Consider the following 22,682-nt stretch of genomic DNA (forward strand, 5'->3'; position numbering starts at 1 on the left):
AAAACTGAGAATAAAACACTGCAAAACTAGTCATGATGCTCACCTACAAATCTAGAAAATAAGTTAAACACTTCATAAAAATCAAAGAGCCAAACATCCCCCATTCACACACACACACACACACACACACACACACAAAGACACACACACACACAAAGACACACACACCCACAGACACACCTACTACCCCCAGTGTAATTTATGATCCACTCAGCAACATTTCATATCAGAGATCGTGTCGAAACACATTCTCGGAATGCAACCTGATGTTGTCGAAAACTTGACATTAGATGCTGATTTTACCGCATTACATTGAACTTCACTCAGTAAACATTTTATTATTATTTTTTATAGAAGTGAGACAGTTATTTAAACATAGATCAGTGGTGATAGATGCTTCAGCTCCTGCAAGCTTCTCATAGTCTGCTCTCTACTGATGGGCTGCAACTGCCATCAAGGCACACATTAGAGGTAACTTCATGAGGCTTTTGGCTGGTAAATGCAGTACAAGCTGCATGTTTCTAAGCAATGTTAAAGTTTAATTTAGAATTTAAACAGCTGTTTACTAGTTTCTCTCAGTTGTGTAAAATATTTTAATCCGCATTTATTTGTGCCTTTTTTAGTTGCATGTTGACTTTTTTCATTATGTGTTTAATTGTATTTATTGTATAGGTTTTATTTAAGATATGCATATTAGTTTCACATTATGATACAAAATACTGAATCTTCTTGGGAAATGAGTCACGCTGCACATGAACAAAGTGTTAAGGTGATGGGTGAAATGCGCTTTATTTACACACACACACACACACACACACACACACACACACACACAAAGCAACTTCAGAATTAAAGATTTTTAAAAATCATTTTATTAATTAAATTTAAAATTACATTTCCAGCCTGTTAACTCACCTCGCGGGATTTCACGTCAGCAGCACAGTGGAGTTACAGGGTGTACAAAAGCAGTGGAAGTTCTTCCAGGCGTCCATGAGTCGTTGCCGCTAGATGGCGCAACTGCCCCGCGCCACGCGTGCGGGTAAAAGCAACCTATGAGACAGAGCTGTCAGTCCGACAGGAAAACCGAGCCTCCTGAGCGCAGGCCAACGCGGGAGACGCTGTCTGCCACCACCAGGTGGACGAACTTGCCATAAATCGAGGCTTTTGACGCTGGATTTGACTTAGTCTGAGCCCCCTGAGGGGAACAGTGTCAAAACTGTGAGCAGCAAATATTCACCAATATGACTGACATTTGATAAGCGGAGGCCATAATACACACTAATTGCGTGAAGGTGCGCAGATCCAAGTATCTTTTGTAATCCATGTATTTCTTGATATGCTTTATTTTAATGGTGAAATAACATCATATATTGAAAATATATATACTGGGCCAGTTGCCCCACTACCAAATAGTAGTGAATGCACGTGTTTGGCACACACCGCGTTTTGTTTTCATGACTGAATGTTGTCAGCTGAGTTTTTTTCTTCTTTCCTCTTCTTTCAAATATTATTTCAGGGCCTGGCGTCATAACTTCCATATCTCTGGTCCATCAGACCATTAAGCGCACATGGTTGCTGACCAGCCACACTGGTTTTAATTTAAATACGTTTGCATGCTGTTTTTTATTTTTTTATTGTATTTATTTTATTTAATTTTTTTGCTTCAACTTGTATTGAATAGATAAATTGCGCATGTTTTATTAGCTTTAAAGTGCCGCACATGAGAGAATTTACAGAAGCCGTGTGACCAGCTCAGGCTATCCTTATCACTGACCCCTCGGTGAGATCTCACCCGGGACTTGTCCTTTGGCTCGTCCTGCCGTGTTGCTGTTCATCAAGCAGCGCCGCAACCGCTTGGGGGCGTCGTGTCTCGGTTTGATTACAGACGCGTTGTCGCCTTCCGTGCAATAAAATGGAAGATATGCTCATCGAAGGCGCCAGGTGAGCAATAAGACGGAGCAATTGAGACAGCTTGTGTCATGTTTACACCTATTCACCAGCGCCAGGCTCGCTACACATTAACCAGACAGCATACAAATAAAGATATGGTGTTGATAAAGTGGAGGTGCAGCAGGGAGAGTGATCAGGAGACCCGCCCTCCCCCTCTCCCTCTCTCTCCAGGTTTCACTCAGTCCTGGTGACGCTTCTTCAACCGAGGGCCCATCATCTGAGTCCCATCATGCTGTCACTTTTTTGCAGGAGTTTTAAAACAGCCTTCTGATGCGTTTGGGGGATCGACTGGAGCTGTCACTCTTGAGTGACCTCAAATTACTGTTTGGTGAGTCTGATGAAACGCATGCAGCTCACCTCAGAAGAAATACTGGCCAGATTGCTGCCTGTTTAATTTCCCTTTAGAAATAAATTACAAATGTATAAATAAATAAATAAATGAAATAAAGTAAATTTCTTCACATTATCACGACAGCCATTATCAACCTTAACTTCACTAATAGTAAATGCCCTAACTTACTGTTGGCGCCAATGACAGCAATAAAAAACGGCCTCTTGTCCAGGTAGGGATGCCAGGTACGGTCTCTGCAGCTGAGAGGATCTTTGAGTCATCTTAATTGGAGTCTTTGAACGCAGCCTAGACGGGTATCTCCGCATGACTTTACTGAAGTGGAGTAAGTCCCAAAACCGAGCAGAAACAGCGGCAGGTCACAATATTTTTAAAAGATGTGAGGAAGTCTCCTACAGCCTTAAATCAGCTAATTTACATTTTAAATGTGGCAATTTCTGTATCCTAATGAGCTGACATCTGTAATGGGACAGAGCCAGGGACACACACTAAGAAATGGCATTTCAATATTTTTATTGAAACTTTCAAGAACACGATGTCGATGTTGTAAACTAGACATAACTCCAATACAACATAACCCATTGACAACTTAAGAAACACAAAAGAAACCTTCATATTTTCGATTATGCGGCACTTTTACGATCAGGTTCGCAAAGTATTTTAATAACAGAAAAAAATATAGTCCACTTTTGTCACACTTAAACGATGCTTCTTTTGCTCTTCTCTCCAAAAAGAAAAAAAATATTATTATTTTTTTCAAGCCATTGGTGCAGTGCGTTGTCGCTTTTTCATTCGTTTTAAACAGTAGCACTTCACACACGGGGACAACAAATGAAAATACAATGGCACATGAGTGTGAATAACTAGCTCAGTGGATATTTGGGGAGGAATAAAGTCCATGTTTTAAGAGGGTATAAATGCAGATGGCAACAAAAGGATAATAGCCCACAAACTATCTTTACACAGGTAAATCGACAATAAATTAAGAACAGATCCCTAGAAACAAACTACTCCGTTGTATTTACACGCAATAACAATATGAAATAATTACATAAATATTTTATATATCCCTATGTACACCTTTAATCAATACTACCTTTCATTTTTTTGTAATATTTCAATTTCTGCTTCCCTTTGCCTGTTGGACATTTAGACTAAATTCCGCATGCTTGGCCCATAGTTGTGTCCCGGGGCACCAGTCATGTCAATAGGCCTATTCTGATTTTTATTCTTTTTAAAAGGCATGAAGAGAAACAAATTTGTTTGAAAAACTGATAACCTAATCAAGACGAAACTTAAACAAATGGAGTGTGTTAATTATAATCCAAACTGAATATTTTCCATTCAGCTTTTTTTTTTCTTTTTCTTTTTTTTCCTTTTTGCGTTAAATTAACATTCGTCGGGTTTGAGGGGGCATGCAACATTTTGGCCAATCAGTCAATGAATAGTGTACAACAAAATACAGCAGTCTTTATAAGGTAGGTCAAACTGTGGTGAATTCAAATGAGTCCAATCGATTCAGAGTGCATATTAAAAAACACATTTCTCCTCGTGTACAATAAAGTCAGGAGACAGGACACAGCAGCAACTTCTCCTCTAATCTGTAAGTCACACCCATGCCAACTTTTCAGTTTCAATACTTGTACGGTATTCAAATGACAGGATAGAAGTGTTGTTTAATTTAGCAAAGAAAGAAAGAAAGAAAAATATACATATCAGTTGTGTATTAACCAAAGTGCATTTCAGAAACTAAAACGTCCAACAGTTCGTGTGTTTTTTTTTTCTTTTTAAAACCTGCACGGATCTACGAGGGTGTCCTCCTACTGTTAATGTCTTCATCACCGTCAACACTTTTCATGACAACAACGAAACGAGAAGCAGGTGGTGTATTTGTTTAAAAAAAAAGAAGAAGAAAAAAAAAAAACATCTCCTAGGGGGACCCGCTCCGTGGCCTGTCCTGACTCGAGTCGAGTCCGCTGACCAGGCGCTGGATGCTCTGCAGCTCGTTGGCCGCGTCTTTCTCCGTGCAAGTTTTGGGGGACATGGAAACCGAGCCGGAGGATATGGTGGACGAGTGGCTGGTCACCTCCGATGTGGAATCCAGGGTGACAGCAGACGCGGGGCTGGCCGGGACTATGCCGTCCCCCTTCAGCTCGGTCCCGCTGCCGGCCATGGAGGGCATGGCGGTGGTGAGCAGGGTGCTGTCCGGTACCGTCATGGGGAGGGAGTAGGGGCTGTACCTGAGTCGGGGTCGCACCGCGTTCAGGAACGGGTGCCGGTGCACCGATGAGGAGGCGGCGGAGGAGGCCGCCGCGGCCGCTGCCATGTACGTGTACGGATAAGGGAACAAGCTACCAAACGGAGACATGGCGATGCCCTGTGGAGAAACGCAGAGACTGAGTGTGAGGCCCCAAGGCTGGTGCACAGAGACAGCTAATACTGTGGTACAGTTCAAACACGTCTGAGCGCTGTAAGAGCGCAAAATGTGCCAAAACAGACAGAGAGCGAGAATTCGAGCTGCGTTTTGGTTTAACGCGTGAAAATAATGATTTAAAGTGAGCTGCTTTCACTGTCCTCAGATGAGATTTTTCTCATTCGCACTGACCTTATAATGCCTTGTTACAAAGCTAATGACGCCGCCTGACACTTGGCTTATGGACAACAAAACCTAATCCAAAACCTAGATCTCTTTTGGGCAATGCACAACCAGTCTGTCGCGCTTTCAGTGCCCCCACTCACACGGCTTTGCGCAAATCCAGCGCTAACAAAATATTCTCCAGCAAAGCTTTGCCACCCAGCATGTAAACAGCTATGGTGCTTATTCAATAATTTGCAACACGAATAAAAAGTCCTATTGTCTGGTGCTGCAATCAAACAAGAGGAGCTATAACACTTGTTTTGACAATAAATGGAAAAAAGACAAATTTGTTGCATAATGTTTCCCTCTCTGAGCCAATGAGGCATTTTAATACTCGCCATTGTGGCGCTAAAACAGACTTAATGAGCTCAAATCAAAAAGACTGTCCAACACCCTCAGCTGTTGCAAGGTGGTCTCCATCTCTCAAATCTGCTGGTCTTAATGAATGATAGTTCGGCCAATATATATCACAACAGTGCCAAGAGAAAAGAGAGGAGTGATAAAAGGCGGTGTCTAATAGCGCAGTCTGCCAAAACGCAGTTGCCTAACTTTGAATATTAGCCTATTTGGCAATAAAAACTAATAGCAACACACACACACACACACACACACACACACACACACACACACACACACACACACACACACACACTAGAAGATTAAAGACGTTTCAGCGAGTGACATATTAAATGTGGCACACGGGCCTCCCAGGCCTTTGGTCTGCTGCGCTATGCAGCCCAACATGCGCTTTACTCAGGGCTAGGAGTAGGCCCAAGAAAACAGGTTTTACCTGTGATGCCAAAACATGTTGCTGCAGATGGAAGGGCAGGCCTGGCGCTCCCGTCAAGCTTTGCGGAGGCGATGCCATGCTCGTTGTGTCCATGGTGCTCACCCCTCCCGTGGACACAGCTGCCAATAGTGGCCCCATGCCCGCGGCCATGTTTGAGAATGCGCCTCCCATGTTGAACTGACCGGGGTGCAAGAGAAACGGATGCGCACTCCCGAGGTGATTGAAAAACTGTTGTCCCGTTAGGCCTGTCGGAAATCCGAAATTATGCAAGTGGCTGTGGCCCATGTGCGGACTCTCAGTCTGTACAGTCAAAGGCATGAAACTGTCTTTGCTTATCGGCCTGCACTCGTCCGTTTTGGGCTGGTCCAGGCTCGGGCTCTTCAGGTCTTCTCCAGAGCGGGTGGTGCTGGAGATGACGGTGATGGGGCTCTGTCGCGAGTCTGCCTGACTTTTCTCAGTCCTGGGGCCGCTGTCGCGGTTCCTGCTGGTAGTGTCACTGTTGTTAAAGGGGTGCCCCTTAGCTGGGCTCGCCTCGTGATCCTTCCCGTCCTCCGTGGTCGTGGAAATCTTGCTGGAGTCCGGGCCGTCTTTGATGTGTCCGTCTTTGCTCTCGTCGTCGCTGTCCTCGTCGCTGTCGCAGAAATCTGTCAAAGCGGGAGGAGCAGAATGCCAGTTACCTTTCTGCACATCAATGAATCATGAGAATAATAACCCCCATCATAGCCGTGCAGCTTCAACGGGACACTTGTTTGCACTGTGAGAGTCCACACTGGTGACCAATATGACGAGTCAATGCAACAGTAAAGCAGCTGGAAGGTTTATTTCCCATCATCTTCAGGGATAATTGGATGCGCAGCCTGCAACTCATTAGCATTTTTTAAAGTTATTCTTATTTTGCTTTTCCCCCCCAGCAGAATGATGTCTTGCTTCTGGACAGACAAATGTCTCTTCAATTAGCGAGCATAGTCATGTTTTCATTATGTTTCACTGTTAATCTCAATTGACTGTCATGGTCAGTGCAGAGGACTGCCTATCAATTTCTCCCCTGCGCAGAATGTGAGTGATCAGCTATTGTTAAAAGCGGTTCATTAGCTGGGAACACTTTACACTCATAAAGCTTACTCTTATTCTACACATTATGTTGTTTAAAAAAAACTTGCACACAATGGATATTTTACAACTTTCACACGACTGCTTGACTGTGGGGTCTCTGCTGCCAGCCTACCTTTCAGGTGCGGGGGGCCCACGGTAGACACGGCGGGGGACGAGGCCTGGCCGAAGCACTTAAAGGAAGCCTGCTCCCCCGAGGAGTCGTCTGAAGCCCCGTTCTCCTTTTTCTGCTGCTCCTCGTATGAACGCATGGACTGCAGAGCCAGCTGTTTCCTGTGCACAAGTACCCGGGTTACTGAGGTCAGAGGCAACGTCGGCAGCGCGACGAACGCTGTGGGAGCCTGTCCCCACAACAACACCTGAGATAATGGAGCTCCCGACTGCAGGGCCGACTCACCTGTGCGGCAGGTGAGACTATGAAATCCACTACAGCGCCACTGCATTAGCAGGATCGTGTATGTGTCGATTATACATGTTTAAAGCAAGCAAATCCTAATTTTAGGATATAGAATTGCTTTGGGGATGAGTTCATAATTTAAAAACTAGTAATTGGCACCGGTGTTGTATAAAACTAGAGATTATTAAGATATTTGATTAGCAACTGTGAGGAGCCAGGCTCCTTGCGGGTTAATGTGGAAGCTAGACACGGGTTTAGTCCACCGAGATCAATGTCTGTTTCCATGTGCACATCTAAAGACATCTGCCCTCCCCCCTTCTTCCCTTTTTTCTTCAGTTCCCCCTCTGTCTTACCTTTTTTCCCGTCTTCCATTGCCAGTGTCACGGAATCCTTTGGCAAATGGGTTGTGGTCAATTTTCAGCTGGGTTATCTGAAATAATTAAAATAAAGAGCAGCGGCTGAAATTTCACTGTGTTCTCACTCAGTGCGTCTTTTTTTTCCTTTTACAATTACAGGTAAGGCCCAAGAGCTGGGGCTAATTTCTGCAAGTTTAAAATACATGGAGATTATTGTCCCAACAGGCTAAATGGACTGCAGTCACACATTTTTTTGGCTTTGCAGACAACACACATAAAAACAAAACACGCAGACGCACAAGCGCACAAAGAGTCCTCACACTGGCACGTTTTTTCTCCCCATGAGGTTGAACTCTGCTGCTTGTTTGTGTAAACTTTTGCAAAATTTGACTCCCACACCACTTCCTCTCGATCCCCGGCACTGTTAGCAGCGTGCATGGGAGGGAGGAGGGGGTGCCATCGTTTCCCAACGAAAGATGATTTTCATTATTTTTATGTCTCGCAGAGAATAAAATGTTACCACGCAGCACAGTCTGACACAACCAAAACGCACCCCCCCACCTTCCTCCTCCTCCTCCCTTTTCTTTTTCTCCATTCAACCGCACAATGTTGCCCCTCTTCTTTTTCTCATTTCTCAACCCCCAACCATTTAGCTTCACACACACACACACACACACACACACACACACACACACACACACACACACACACACACACACACACACACACACGTAGAGGGAGAGGGGGAGAGTGAGAGAGAGAGAGAGTCTGGGTCTGCGCCAAATCCTTTCCACGTGATTAAATATAAGGAAGACAACCTGTATAACATTCCTCAGAATTATGACTTTCCTACCACAGGCTGGTGAATATGGCACTTACTCGCAACATCACCCCCCTCCACCGTGATCCTCCACCCTCACGGGCTCCAACAAAATGTGACGTCCTTCATATTTTATGACAACAAAACGGTGCGGGGCACGAAAAAGACGGGGAGCAAAGCGCGTGTGACAGGGCGAGGGACGCACCAGCTACACGTTGGGAAATATTCAGGATACAACGTTAAGCCTATGAGCAATAATCGTGCTTACCTTGTCATTTTGATAAGCAGTCACCGCAATGAAATCCGTTTCGGGGAAAACATAAGTCCTGAAGGTACTGTACGGCAGTTTGAGAATATCGTTGGCCCTCACAATGTGAAATCGGGGCTGATATTTGTGCATCGAGTTAAGTATAGTCTGCAATAAACACAATCACACACACACACACACACACACACACACAAAAATAAAGATTAGCGCACTGATGATGCCACACTGTCACTGCACACATTTCACGTTTTCTGTAAAAAAAAAAAAAAAAAAACTCTTAAATTTGACAACAGAAGTTACATCATGAGGACGAATTAAATCCTATAAATGATGCAGTGCTGGGAAAATTGCAAATCATTAAAAAAACCAAACCAAAACAAAACAAATAAATTATTTCTTAGTGTTAAATCAGTTGAGTAAGCGTTTATAGATCCAGGGACGCCTGTATGGATAAAGGCTTAATTGTCTAACAATTACAATCATTCAGTGGATGCTATAATGACATTTGTGATTTTTGTATTTTTGTAGTGATGTGCTAGCTTGGTCAGGTCTTTCTAAAATAAATAAATAAATCTAGTGGAACCTAAATAAAATCAAATCCAAATAAAAAAACATCAGAATGCAAATGAATAAGACATGTGGCTAACTAAAAGGGTAAGTTGATAAATAGGAAAATTGACATACATTAGTTGAACTTACAAATCCATGCTTGTCGGAGATGTTGTTTGTCAGCTTGAGTTTGTGAAAATTGACGACTTTTGACATCCACTGTTCGCCAGTAGCCGGACTGTCCGGGTGAATGTACATCCTCTTTGGCATTTCGGGGTCGGCCTTCCCCGCCACCATCCAGCGGGAGTTGTGAAATTTGTACCTGCAGTCGTCGGCTGCAACTATATCCATCAAGAGAATATATTTGGCCTTCTTGTCCAGACCAGTGCACCTCACTTTGAACGGGGGGAACATCCGCCTGTGACAGAGGGAAACAAACGATCAGCACCGGCTTAGGGGCAAATAAAAATATGCCTAAAATACTTGAGAATATAACCTAGAAGCTGGAATATTTTTACATAGACATACAGTTTTTCATGTTTGAAAAAAGTATGTTGCGTCAGTTTGATAAGTTTTTGTGAGCCCTTCTCTTAATTTATCTGCTCAGGACAAATCAGCCGAAAAGGTGCATAATTATGCCACCAATGAGAAGCTGAGCAAACACAGAAATATATTCTTTTTGGGTTTGGATTTGGGTGCATGAACGCTGTTCGGTTGGTGGTGTCTTGATTTCTGAGGGCCTCCACGCCGACACAGCAACCATCTTTGCATGCTGTCACTATGATGATGACGAAAATAATTCAGTCAGTGCTCCGCGCACTCCGAGCTGGCATTTTGAAAAGTTTGGACTCACCGGGCATGAACAATAACAATGAGATTATAAGCAGGCCATATTTTCTTTCTTTCTTTTTTTTTTTACATGGTGATATATGAATTTGAAAGCAGCCTTAATAGTTCTAACGCAGAGGCTACAAGCCCGATCCCCCCCTGCCCCCCTCCCCACACAAAATAATGTTAAAGCTACCAACTGATTTCCCACTATTAAAGACAGGCTTGTTAACATGCAAAGTTCACCGCAGACCTCTGAGTTTGTATGCTGTGTGAACGCACAGGAAGTCGGGGCTTTATCTCAGTTTTCGTCCCACTTTTTATATCAGGCGAGAAATGTCTGCCTGTAGATTATTTGGGATTTTTGATCTTTACACACGATCGTGTACTAAATGTCGTAGTTGCCTGACAATTGCGCGACAATTAGGCTGCAGTCTAGGTTAAATTAATGCACATAATAGAAAAGCTTAGGAGCGGCGCATGAAATGAATAAGTTATCCAGAAGAACTGCAGATACACCTAAAACTCCATGTGGCGTTAATATCTGTGCAAGCTGTGAATCCATGTATAATAACAAATCCATCCATCATGAGTTACCATTGTACACAACATTGCTGCATGTTAGATAATATATACCATTTTTGCGTTGTACACACACACTCTCTCTCTCTCTCACACACACACACACAAAATTTTACCTTCCGGATTTTGTGATCACCATCTCAGTGCCTCTCTTGTGGAAGAGTTCCCAAAGCTCCTTGGCTTCCAGGTGAACTTTGGGGTCGTCCTCCACCTCCTCCTCAGGCTCCAGAGTCTTCAGAGGCCTGAGGTGGGCGGCAGCAGACTGGTGCCCCAGCGAAGAGAAGTGGAGGCCGGTCTCCGCGGCTCCCATCAGCTGGTCCATGATCGGCTTTCCCAGGGCGCCCGGCAGAGAGAGGGAGCCGCTGTGAGGGAGCGCCAGAGCCGGGAAGAAGGGAGGCTGGTGACCCAGCATTGCACTCATGGCAAATTCCGGACCCCGGTGAGGTATAAACGGATGATATGCCATACTTGATCCTTGTATGACTGGATCTCTCATCAGGAAGTTCATCCAAGAGCAGGCAACAAATGTAGACGACTGGTTGGATGTGAAACAATATTTCTAACGACAGTGACGCCTGCGTGCGAGAGGAGCAAAATTAGAACAAGACAAAATAAAAAAAAGAGGGAAAAAAATGAAGCTGGAGTTGGCAAGCGTTGGAAATTCCTCCTTGAACTCTGCAAAATAAGCATCCACTTATTTTTCACAAGCTGCCTGGGACACCTCTACAGTCGCTTGCTGAATTTGGATCAAAAGTCTACAAAGAGGAATGTAGAGATGTTCTCCATTATTCTTCACAAGTGCTGCGAGAGCGATTTTCTTCAGAGGCTGAGGCGCATCGGACACCTTTCTGTGTCTCGCTGGCTTGCGGACATTAGTCGAATTAAACCAACTCGGGTGAGTCACTTAATTGACTGCAGCGCATTCTTTCTCCTCTGCTGCTGTTTACAATATCGGCATTCCTGTTAAAATGCGTTCCTTCTTATTGGCGTCAGTCCTGCAGCGAGGGCGACGTGTTGAAATATTTCGATCGCGCCGAATAATCCCCCTGCCTTTACTTGCTCCGGACATGCACCCTCGCACGCACGCACACACTTTAGTCCTCCTCTCTCTTTCACGCACACACACATTTCAGAGAAAGACGTGTGCAGAGAAAGGAGTCCGCTGACGGCCAGAGAAAGAGAGAAAGAGAGAGAGAGAGCGAGAGAGAGAGAGGGAGAGGTGGTGGTGAGGTCCCAGCTCCGTGATTTTCCTAGCGCCTCTGTGGCCCATAGGGCTTCATACTGTATGGATGTGTTGCATGTTACGAGAAGCAGCGCTCCGTTTGATTGGCTCTTTGACGCTTTCGGACCAATTGTGTGGCTGCGTAGGCGTGGTTTTAACAGGTCGGGTGGAGGGGACAGACTTCAGACTTATAAAAAGGTGTTTGGCAACTCAAAAGGGCTTTGCCGTGAAACACCACCCTTCCCCGTCGGTGTTGTGAATGTGCCAGCGTCGTCGCAAGAAGTTGCGCTATCGGTCGGTCTGTGAGACCCAGCGAAGGGGAGAGAGCAAGGCAAGCCAAGCCGGGGAACCGGCACGCTTTGTCGGCGAGATGTTATGATCTGTGCGGGGGCCGACTTCCCCCTCTGTCCCACAGCACAGCCCTGACTATGGCGAATATAATTTTTCCCATTCATAAATACATCTCTGTCTGTGGTTTAACAGTAATCAGTTTGCGACCTGCAAAGTTTGCAGAGATTTTGCAGCGCCGTAAAGCAGCCGAGTGTAACATTTCCTGTAACATCCTCCTTTGAAATAATAGCGCAGGAAAATATGAGCTGGTGACGGGACGAGGCGCTCGATGATAAGTTCATGTAATGTTAATCATAAAGTTATGACACCGCACAATAATTATTTATTCTAGTATTTAGGCTACGCGGGCTTATTGAATTTTGTTAGGATGCTAATGGCTGCAAAGTTCATTTTTTATATTGTCATCTAGTATTTCCCCCCCACACACTCTGCTCTTCGCTCCTCAGTCCCACTTCTCCTCTGCAGCTTTTACGTTTGGATTTGTGTCAGTGAGTGAAATCTGTTCTGCGTGTTGTGAAGAAATACATGAGAGCACATACTGAGGAAACACGCAGAGCTGATGAAGCCTCTTGGGTGAGCGTTTTCAGCTCGAGTGGAGGGGGGTTTCATTTGAAATAGCAGTTTATAAGTTGACCTGAGCCCAGCCGCGCATCGCAAGTTTGCGCGCAAAAGAGCGGAGGAGCAGAGTGTGCGGGGATGTGTTCACTGGTGCTTACACATGATCAATTCTGGTATCCAAACGTCTGTGTTTTGAATCATACCAGTCAGCTCTGTTGTTACATATAGCACGCTTTCCCGGCTCGGCTATCACTGGGAAACAATTCAATTCCTGCCCGTCTGCAAAGTGACACTTTGCACGGGCTGCACCAAGTAGGTGTTCTGATCAAATGAGGCACATTTTTAATTCAATTTGAGCAAATATTTTCGGTTATGTGCAGTTTTCCTACAAGGATTATTATGCAGGTCTGGACTATGAGTGAAGTGATTTTTATCTTTAAATATACTTAACACAAACGCCGATATGGAAATATGTTATGCAGTGATTCACTGTTGGGTGCAATAATATTGCTTAACTGCAAAGCGTCCAAAGAGGTGTGCACCCCAGACAAAGCAGCGCTAGCGCGGCTCTAAAACGCTATTTAACCACAAATTCACAAGTAAACAAGAACCGTGGCCAGCCAGCCACCTTGGATAAACATTGACCATCAATTCTCAGTCAATTGTCTGTCTCCGTGGATCCAGGCGGGGACCGAAGCGGTGGTGGATCTCAAAGTCCTTGAGGGGGGACCATGCAGAGGGAGTTCTCACAAAGGAAGCGATGCTGAATCATGCCAGCGTGATCCGGTCAATATTTTTGCACCAGTCGTCCAGTATTAATGCGTATTCAACGTATTCTCTCCCCCTGATTTTTGAAACTTTTGCAGTGCGTGATGTACTTGTTGCGCACCGAAATATATGGGCGCGTGTATCTGTTTTGATGCCTGGAGCTTGAAATAGTCACCAAGTGCCTCAGGGCTTATTCTAGGAGCATCATTGTAATTCGTTGTATGTGAAAACCTGCCTGGCAATAACCTGGATTCTGATTCTGAAAGCGTTACTGCCATTTTCTGCAGATTTTGTTCACTGCAGCTCAGTTGTTCCCCATCATGATGTGAGTTACACATGTCACCCTTCATCATAGATTAAGTTAGATGAGGTGTCTCATACCTGCGTGTGTGTGCCTATATGTGCATAAACGGAAGTGGCCTGCATGCATACGCTGTATATTCCCCAGGGGAGATACACAAGATATTCAGTTTATGTGTTGCATGTTATTGATTTGCCAGAGAAAACAAATGCTTTTGATAAGGCACAGCAGCATCTGGCTGAATGTAAATATAACGCAGCTCCAGTAGCTGAAGCCAGCAGCTCAAACCTTCACATGGTAGAAACCCTCAAAGTGAAGGTGCTCTTTCCTCTCCAGCAGCCTGCGCGGGGCCTTTCCAACCCTTCTCTTTGTTTGAGCGAGGTCAGGTCTGTGTCAATTACTGCGCCTTATTCTTTTTTAAACACTCACCCCCATTAGCAGCACATTTCAATTTAGCGGAAGGTGTCATCAAATAGGAAGCAGTGTTGACACGGCAGCAGCCTCTCAGTCTCTGTGGCCAAGCTGGCTTCATTAGCTAAGCAAGTAGAGAATGGTCAATACACAATATAAACTTTTACAGGGTTAGGGCTCTCAGGGACTCCAGGAGGCTATAAAAAGGCCTGGGCTGACACGACTGATTGATGAAGCCAACTTTGTCAGCGCTTCCCTTTTATACATCTATAGAGATCATGCATATCAAAATCAAAAGGGGCAGTGTGGTCGACTGGACAGGCTCTAAAATCTCTCGCTCCAACGTGGGTGGGTGATTTCTGGCCATGCCGGGGGGTGTTTTGAAACTGCACACAGTTTGCAGGAGTTGTCCTCGACGAACGCCCCATAAGACATCAGGTTTTAAGTGGAAAAGCAGTTCCTTTCACATCGTTCTGCAGCGCAATCACTTTCAGCTGCGGCCACTATGTGTATTTATTGAATATTCTTATGACTATTTATCCTTTTGCTAACCTCCCAATGTCATCAATGAAGAAAAACTGCATTAAGGTCATGGGTTATGAAGCCTCAGTGCCCTGACTACACACAACAGCCATACTGTGTAGGTTCATTAAGCAAAGCTTCAAAGACATTCCTGGAATTGATCACAGAGCCGCAAGTGATGTAATGTATGCTGTCCTGTTTATTTGCAGATTGTTAATGATAAGCAAGGACAGACTTGGTGGCACCGCTCCTGAATGGAGGAGATTGTCTGCTGAGAGTCATCAACCCTAACACGACGTGATAGGGAAAGGAAACATCACAAGATTAGTATATTCAACTACTATAATGACTACAAACTTCATTACGGACATCCCCCACACAGAGCGCAGGGGGAGATGTTCAATTGACAGCATAATGACTTTCTAAATGCAAACCATTTACCTCCAAGATTTAGGTGGGGCTATAATCGATCTGTCGAGGCTACACCGGCCCCAAAAGAGGAGCAGATTGTAAAATTCACTTTCCAGAATCACACACGTTTTAGTCAATTGGCAGGAGGAATGATAAACTCTTTACCAGTCGATGAATCGTCCCCATCAGGTATTTTCAGTCAAGTCAACCCTTGGTCTCATCAATTCCCGTCCTGGCCAGTTATAGGTATTGATGAAAAACAATTTTAGTTAATTAGGGGATGTGCTTATTGATGGCAGGGCATTGACTACAGATTGACAAGGAAAATGGTCATGTGCTGGATATTTGCTCCCTTGGTTGAGGTTGCTCATCAGCAGTGACTCCGGCTCATAATTTTTAAGTAACTACCACATAGTTCAGGATGAGGCAGCTGAAAGGCGAAGAATGGTCTGTTTAGCTTTTGATCATGTTTTATCTAAATAAGGCGATATTGACGCTAAAAGGCCCTGATCTTAATCTCTATGAACGACAGAAAGATCTGACACAAAGTTTAAAGAACAATCTGATTTGTTCTTTATGCAACAAGTAATATGAGATCAGTGTCACAGTTTTGACTTCATAAGATATATACAAACCCATTATAAATTAGACCTCAACTGTGACCTAAAACACGACTGGACACTTATTACACACCCGCACATTCAAAATATCAAGATTGCAGGTTTTGTTTATGGATAAGTTTGCATTGCATTGTCTGGCCAGAGGCCCACTAAACGCTTGCTTAATGGTTCCTTTTCACGTAAAACAAGCTCTGCTCATTATCACCTGTTGCTGTAGAATAGAGCTGAGCAGCTGCTTTTCGAAGGTACATTGTGCGCAGAACAAACCAGTCCAGTGGCATGCATCACCTGTAGAGCATAATGCGGGGGATTTGTCTGCTCAGCCCCATAAACAGCCGTCAGACTTTCTCTGCAGCTACGAGCTGTGTGATCAAGATGCTCGTGGTAAATGCCTCAGATGTGGACCATGTGTCAAAAGTCTTTAGCTCGCCTTACGTGCCACCACTCGCCAACATGGGAGATAAGCATCTCTCCCCTTATATTCTGCGCACTGAGGATCTTACTGAAACCAGTTTTGCATGCTACAAAGCAAACAACAGCAAATGGGGAACAGAAAAATCCTCAGGTTATTTGTCATCAAGTTAGCACAGTGTAAATACGTTCCCGCTATGTTCCTGAGAGGCATCAGTTAGAGACTATTTAGGGTTTGAATCAAAAAGTATTTGGGTTTGCGCAGTGCAGCGGGCAGGGAGGTGCCCTGGATGTCTGCTGTCCATTTAGCTTCCCCAACATCGGCATCGGCTTTGTGCTGCTTTGAGTTTACAGTCTCACGAAGTTATAAGGTTTTGCCATTGAGTCCAACCTCAAGACCCAGGGCTTTTAAGAGGAGAGGGGTATAAAGCAGTGCATTCCTCCACCGAGGGAATCTTGGGCTAAGGGGTTAGGGTGGCTTCTCTCTAGAGGTTAAGTGGGATAAGTGTGTGGCTCACGTCAACCCAACTACCCCCCAATAGTTTCTGGAAAATTTGCAATGGGGTCAGATTGGATTACTGTGTTTTGGTATTTACATGGAGACATAGGGCTTTGAAATGGAAAACCATAGGCGGAAAAGCAAGTGCCATGCAGTCTGAAAGGCTGGGTAAAAAAAAACCAGCACTGATTTCCACTGACGGGACGGTTGACTACATGTCTTTTATGTCTTCCTGCCCCACAATCAGACATTTTGTTACCCAGAATGGTGATTGAAGTAAATGGTTCAAGTGCAACACCAATCTTTAAAGTAAATCCTTGGTAAGTACCATGATGGACATTCAATAGGAAGTAAGGAGGTTTCAGGCATCGTGCTTAGGCTTGCAGATGTACCACATCATAGCTGCGACTGCGGCTTCCAGGGAGCTCCTTAAATGCAGTTAAGGAATTTCGCTGCACAGTTATGCTACATTAACAGCAGTATCCCCCATACTGAAATGACCTTGTAAAAACTCCCATAGGTGTCAGTTCCCCTCGAGGAAAGCCAGGTCTCGCTGTGCCTCAGGCGGTCTGTCATTTTTACCTGTTCAACCTTGTTGCAGACCTGCTAGGATGAGTTTTCTGGGTTATTTTGGGAAAGGAGTCTCCAGCCACTCCCTACAGGTGCTGTGTGCAGGCCTAAGCCCATAATCCACCCTTTTCACTGTGGCTTTCGCTGCACCTCGTCCCACTAGGATTTGTTGTACTCTGTTTAGCAGTAGCTGGAGAATTAAGACAGCACAGACTTGTGTTGCAAGCGTTTGTTTTGACACATTTCCTCACTTTTTGATGAAGTGGTAAAATGTGTATTCTAGTTTCTTAAGATGCGGTGATTAAAGTCAGATTGTTTCACACATTGGGTTATTTAGTTTTGCACTCCTTAACACATGAGTGAGCAGGTTTTTATTTATGTCAAAAATAGGCTCCTCCACTCACATAATTGTTGTCAGATTCCTTCTCTGCAGAAAAGACACGTTTTCAGACACTTTTCGAGGGAATTCGTGAATTCTGAAATGCCACATGTCTCTGCTAAAGCTCCGACTTCGCCCTTTGATTCCCGTCTTCCAAGCACGCCGATAAATAAAAGCAACAGGTGTCAAACGTTTATGATGTTCGCGGAATATTTCCGCAGGGCTCGGGGCTCTTTGTGTGCAGAAACCTCTTGCGGTCTCACACAAACGATCCTGCGAGTTGCCGGCTACTTTTTCCCCCCTGCTCCTGCTGAAACTTGACCTCCCGTTTCTGGGTGAATTAACGGTTTTGTCAGTAGCGAGAACAACAATTTGAAGTGTATGCGGCAAGCTCAAGCGGCGGCAAAGTTGAGTGCGGTCAATTGAATTTCCCACATGCTTCTCTGCGCGATGGATGGATCCCCTCTCCTAACTCCTGAAGCCATAATGCCTTGTAAATGTTTGCGTAAAACTCCTGCGGATGTGGAGCCTTGCGTTAAAGTTGCTTGGAGTTGATTCTCTTAAAATCAGATATATATCCTTATTAAATCAGAACATAAAAAAATCTGATTCATGCTGCATATATATTAATATTTAGAGTAGAATAGAAAATTGTTTTCTTTGCACGCGTTTTGTGAAATGCAGAATTAATGTCTCATTTTAATTTGCAGCTCTGGAATCAAACGTTTTTCTTTCAGCTCTTGCAAATAGTTCATTTCTCTTTTGACCACGCATGAAATTTGAGCAGGCTCCTTTAAATAATGTCGAAGCGTACCTGCGTGTTTGCACTGCAGACAGATTAAGTTGTCTCTTTGCTTTGTGCCGTATAATGTAGCCACTGAAGTTGTGCGTCAACAGGTTTATCTGGCTTGGTGCACGGTGACATGAGCGTGTGCTGCTGGCTTGCAGGGGATATGTGAACAGAAAAGCCTACTGTACTGTCCCGGTGAGCCTATAGTCTATTAGGATTGACATAAAATCAGCTTGCCATCTTATAGTGTGCTGAGCTATATCCGCTACGGTGGAATGCAACAAAAAAGTGTTTTCTTTCTTCCTTTAGATCTATTATGAGTTTAATCTGACTCAAGTTAGACATTTTCCTAGCCACCTTTGTGTCTCTTTTTTTTACTAGCTGTTTGCCTTTGCTGCTTTTTCATGTTCAAATTGCAAGTCGTCAGAGACTTGTGACATTTGAAATATGAGACTGGCCGCATTTACGAAGTTAGACAATACACGAAAACCACATGAAAATCAGAATAAGTAGGATGCGGTTAGGAGCTGCGCTTTCATTTATTGAAGTCCCTACAGATGTTTTGCATAAAGACGTTTTTGGGGTAATGAGGGGGAGTATTTGAACGTAAGCTGAACCTGGTTGGCTTAACTTATAGGATTCTACAGTAACCTCGAGTGCGCACAAGAGAGGCTGGATCTGGGCAACTGCTGCAAAAAAGTAGGTTTGGAAAAAAAATGTGACTGTGCCCCGATCGGTGGGTTGAGTGTTGAAATGATGGTCGTTTGTGGTTATGACTTTCTTTTTGGTCCATTGTAACTTTGGGAAGTGGACGAAAAGATGCGATTTCAACAGTTCATTGTGGAAAATGGCAAAACTGCTCAACAAAAAACGACAATGGCTGCTACCACCTGTTGATTTCACCCTGCGCATGAAGCCTTGGATATTTATAAAACGGTGGCCACTGCTTCTACATTCAGACTGTGTCACCCCATCTGTCAGCCTATTTCCTCGCTTTCCATTTTTGTGGATCCGCGCAGAAATCCAAACATCCATCCCACTGCACACACCAAGAGGACACAAGCACCAACCAACCAATTAAAATCCGATTAGGAAACATCTTAGTTTTCCAGCCGAGGGCAGTGAAAAAGTCTGTAACCTTTCCTCGTTGGGGTCATCCACCTAATAAGATCCATTGCCTATAGTGAAGCCGCAGACCTTCACAAATGTTCGTGGCGACCGACTGTGGCCCCGGAGACCTTTGGCATACATGGCAGTTTAATTGGTAACTGTATTTAAGAATAAGGTGGGATTCCAGTTAATTAGTGGAGAAGTGAATACGATTGAACATTATATGATTTGCTCCCGGCCCCTGGTTTGTTAGCGCGGATTTGGGGTGGATCAGCTTTTGTGCTCGACAAATGAGAAGTGAGTAGCGTGGTGCCGATGCACAGTGTCGTTTTGTGGACTGGCGACAGTCTCGATTCATGGGAAAAACTTAAAGGAGACCCGCGTTATCACAGGACCTCATTATCTCATGTCTGCAACCATCTTTTGGGAACAATCCCTAATCAAGAGTGGCACAGACCTACTTTGCAGAACTTTGGTATAATAGCCCCCCTCTCTCGTGCTCTCTCACCACAAACACACACACACACACACACACACACACACACACACAGACACACACACATATGCACAGACTTTGCGTGACGTGGGGTGTTGCTTGACAATGTGGCAATGTGATCCTGGATCACCTTTTGGTATCCAAAGCCATTTGCAGTAATTGCGCACAAGAATTCCCCTCACAGATCTCGAAACGCCTCCGCCAGGTAGGCCACAAACAATAATTTAATATTCACTCTAAATGCATTATCTCTTTATTTCACAACTTTATCGTTTTCCAAGTCATAGTAAAGTTAATTCATGTCGGCTTTAGATGCGTTTGATTGCATCCAAACCTCAAAGTGAATGCGTCTGCACGCTCCACTCTATTTTTATTTATTTTGAGGGATTTGTATTTTCTTAAGTGACTTTAAGTGAATTGCTAATAATAAAAAAATAACCCACGACTTGATTTGCTCGTTCGCAGGCCGGCTGTTTGATTTTCTTTTCTTCTCAGATATTGACAAATTACATTCAGTGCAATTTTATTCCCTAAACTTTGCACATTTGCAGCTACTATGTGCAGCACGTTGGCTATATTGTCTTTTCCTGGCAGCGCACAACTCAGCGCATGACAATGACAACCACCCCGCGGGCGCTCTGTTCCTGCGCACGAGCCCACAAACCCAGAGAGGTGGTTCATTTACTTGGCCATAAACCATTTATTTACCTTTAGGTGAGTGTCGCAGAGAGTGCAGTGTAGAGATCGCAGGAGAGATTTACACCTGTCTCTCTGCTCAAATAGAGAAGCCTATAGGCTACAGAGATGGCCACTGGAGCCAGCTTGTCTGGGGCTCTGCTAGACAGCCCGCCCCTCCCCTCATCCACTGTGGATTAAACAACATCATAAAAAATGACCATCAACGCGCACGCTGTAAACAGATTATTCTCCTCGGCGCCTGGCGCACAAACTCCACGCTGAAGGCTGGACGCGTCCTGCAGCCGTGTGCTGCTGCAGCGGCGAGCGCGGCTCCGCTTGGTCATCCCTTTTTTTTTTTTTCCTTTTCCAGCCGTTTACACACACTTCTCAGGACACTTCCCACTCGTGTAAATACTGACGAGCGTTTGATGTCATGGCTGCGGCCGCAGGAGACTCTTGGGAGGCTGCTGGGGGACATTTGTTACCAGATGAAGAGTCCCATTTCTCCGCAGACCAGCTTCCAGAGCTTTTGAACATGCAACAGGAGAGCTTGTTAAATAAGAAGGCGGCTTTGGATATTTATCTGTTTCAGGATGTACCTTAAGCTGTGATAATTTAGAAATCGTAATTAGACTTAAATTCGATGTCTCTCCGTGACCTACATCACAAATAAACTATACGCACATGCACTACTTCTTTTTACGCCTGTTTTACCTGTTGCAGCATTCATTCTCATAACTGATGAGGGTTGTCCATCTATAGGATCAGACACTCTGCCATAATGAAGTATGGGTGTTACAACATGTTGAACTATCCTCAAAATACTCCTTTTTGTCCCATTTCCCTGAAGGAAAGCGCGCGCACAGGTCTGCCCCCAAACCCCTCAACTTGGTGAAATCAATTCATCACATCAGAGCGCAGGCAGTGTCATCATTCGTGCGTTGCTTCATGGTAATCAGCCCACAGATCCCGATTTTCAGTCCTGTCCTAAAGCGTTCTCTACAGCGGTTTTAGGCAACAAGATGGACATGTCTGTGCCTTTTCCAGCATATCAGCACACCACCTGATGGTTGCTCACATGCATGTATAACAGCACTTACTGAGGGCTGTATTTCAACATTTATGAAGCTTGTTGTGGACAGTAATAGCAGAACAGTAAGAATAGTCCCTGCTGGAAAACAATGGTGTGGGAAAATATTCACCAGAGTAGAATTAGGCCTCACAATTTAAGATTCTTATTACAGCAGATTTGGTAAAGGTGACAGGCTGTTTTATATCAATTTAACATAAGATTAAAATAGAAACTCTCTGAAACTCTTCTCAGCTGCACGGACAAACACACACGTAAAAATGCACATAAATTTCAACCTCTTTTTCTCTCTTAGGTACACACACGTTTATCTTCTCTCTATCCCTCTCTCTCTTACACACATACACACATTGATTCATGATTTACATGCACACTCGCTGGCATGTTACTTCAGCGGTCACTTTGTTTGCCTTGAAAACAGGCAGGGTGTCCAGTGGTCAGCCAGTGAATTTCATGCCCTATTGATGAGAATAATCCCCCTCGGTGTGAGGCGGACATCCTGCCTGATTTCTGCAAATTAAAGTCTTAACATGCAGGTTGCCCTAATGCAGGTCTGCAATTACTCAAGTCATCAGGCTGTCAGCATCAACATGCTTAGCTCCTCCATGAGTATCCTGGATTTTACGCACAGTTCTCGAGTCTGTTCAGTTGTCTTGTGTTGCTAATCTGTTCAACTGCTGCGCGCTGCACGCTGTTCCTCTCAGATCTGCTGGGTTTTTGTTTCACTGAGGATGCTGACTCACTGATAGTTTGCCTAATACTTTATTCTTGAAATATGGGCCAAGACACAAAATGGGTCACGGGCCCCCTTTTAGTGGCTCTTTGTGTGACATTGTGAGAGTGTTTAAATGAGCCTGG

At 44.5% G+C, this 22,682-nt stretch overlaps 1 protein-coding gene across 2 annotated transcripts; it reads right to left on the reverse strand.

Annotated features, from left to right (window-relative positions):
* Positions 1–2,801: 2,801 nt before the first annotated feature.
* tbx3a (T-box transcription factor 3a) lies at positions 2,802–11,880 on the reverse strand. Of its 2 annotated transcripts, none has more exons than XM_041960026.1 (7): positions 10,754–11,880; positions 9,378–9,645; positions 8,679–8,825; positions 7,588–7,664; positions 6,953–7,110; positions 5,728–6,371; positions 2,802–4,676 (listed from the first exon to the last, which is right to left on the reverse strand). In XM_041960026.1, exons 1-7 carry the CDS (start codon positions 11,143–11,145, stop codon positions 4,230–4,232), a joined length of 2,133 nt encoding a protein of 710 aa, XP_041815960.1. In that variant the 5' UTR covers positions 11,146–11,880; the 3' UTR covers positions 2,802–4,229. The 2 variants fall into 2 exon arrangements, with proteins under 2 accessions (XP_041815960.1, XP_041815959.1); XM_041960025.1 differs by having other exon boundaries at positions 9,363–9,645.
* Between the last annotated feature and the right edge of the window lie 10,802 nt (positions 11,881–22,682).

Source organism: Chelmon rostratus, chromosome 19 (assembly GCF_017976325.1).
Source record: "Chelmon rostratus isolate fCheRos1 chromosome 19, fCheRos1.pri, whole genome shotgun sequence".
Lineage (NCBI taxonomy): Eukaryota > Metazoa > Chordata > Actinopteri > Chaetodontiformes > Chaetodontidae > Chelmon > Chelmon rostratus.

Coding starts and splice junctions, on each gene's coding strand:
- tbx3a (XM_041960025.1), bottom strand. CDS start 11,145: ATGAACTTCCTGATGAGAGATCCAGTCATACAAGGATCAAGTATGGCA. Junction 9,646..10,753: donor GTGATCACAAAATCCGGAAG/GTAAAATTTTGT, acceptor CCTCTGTCACAG/GCGGATGTTCCCCCCGTTCA. Junction 7,111..7,587: donor AATGGAAGACGGGAAAAAAG/GTAAGACAGAGG, acceptor ACTTGTGCACAG/GAAACAGCTGGCTCTGCAGT.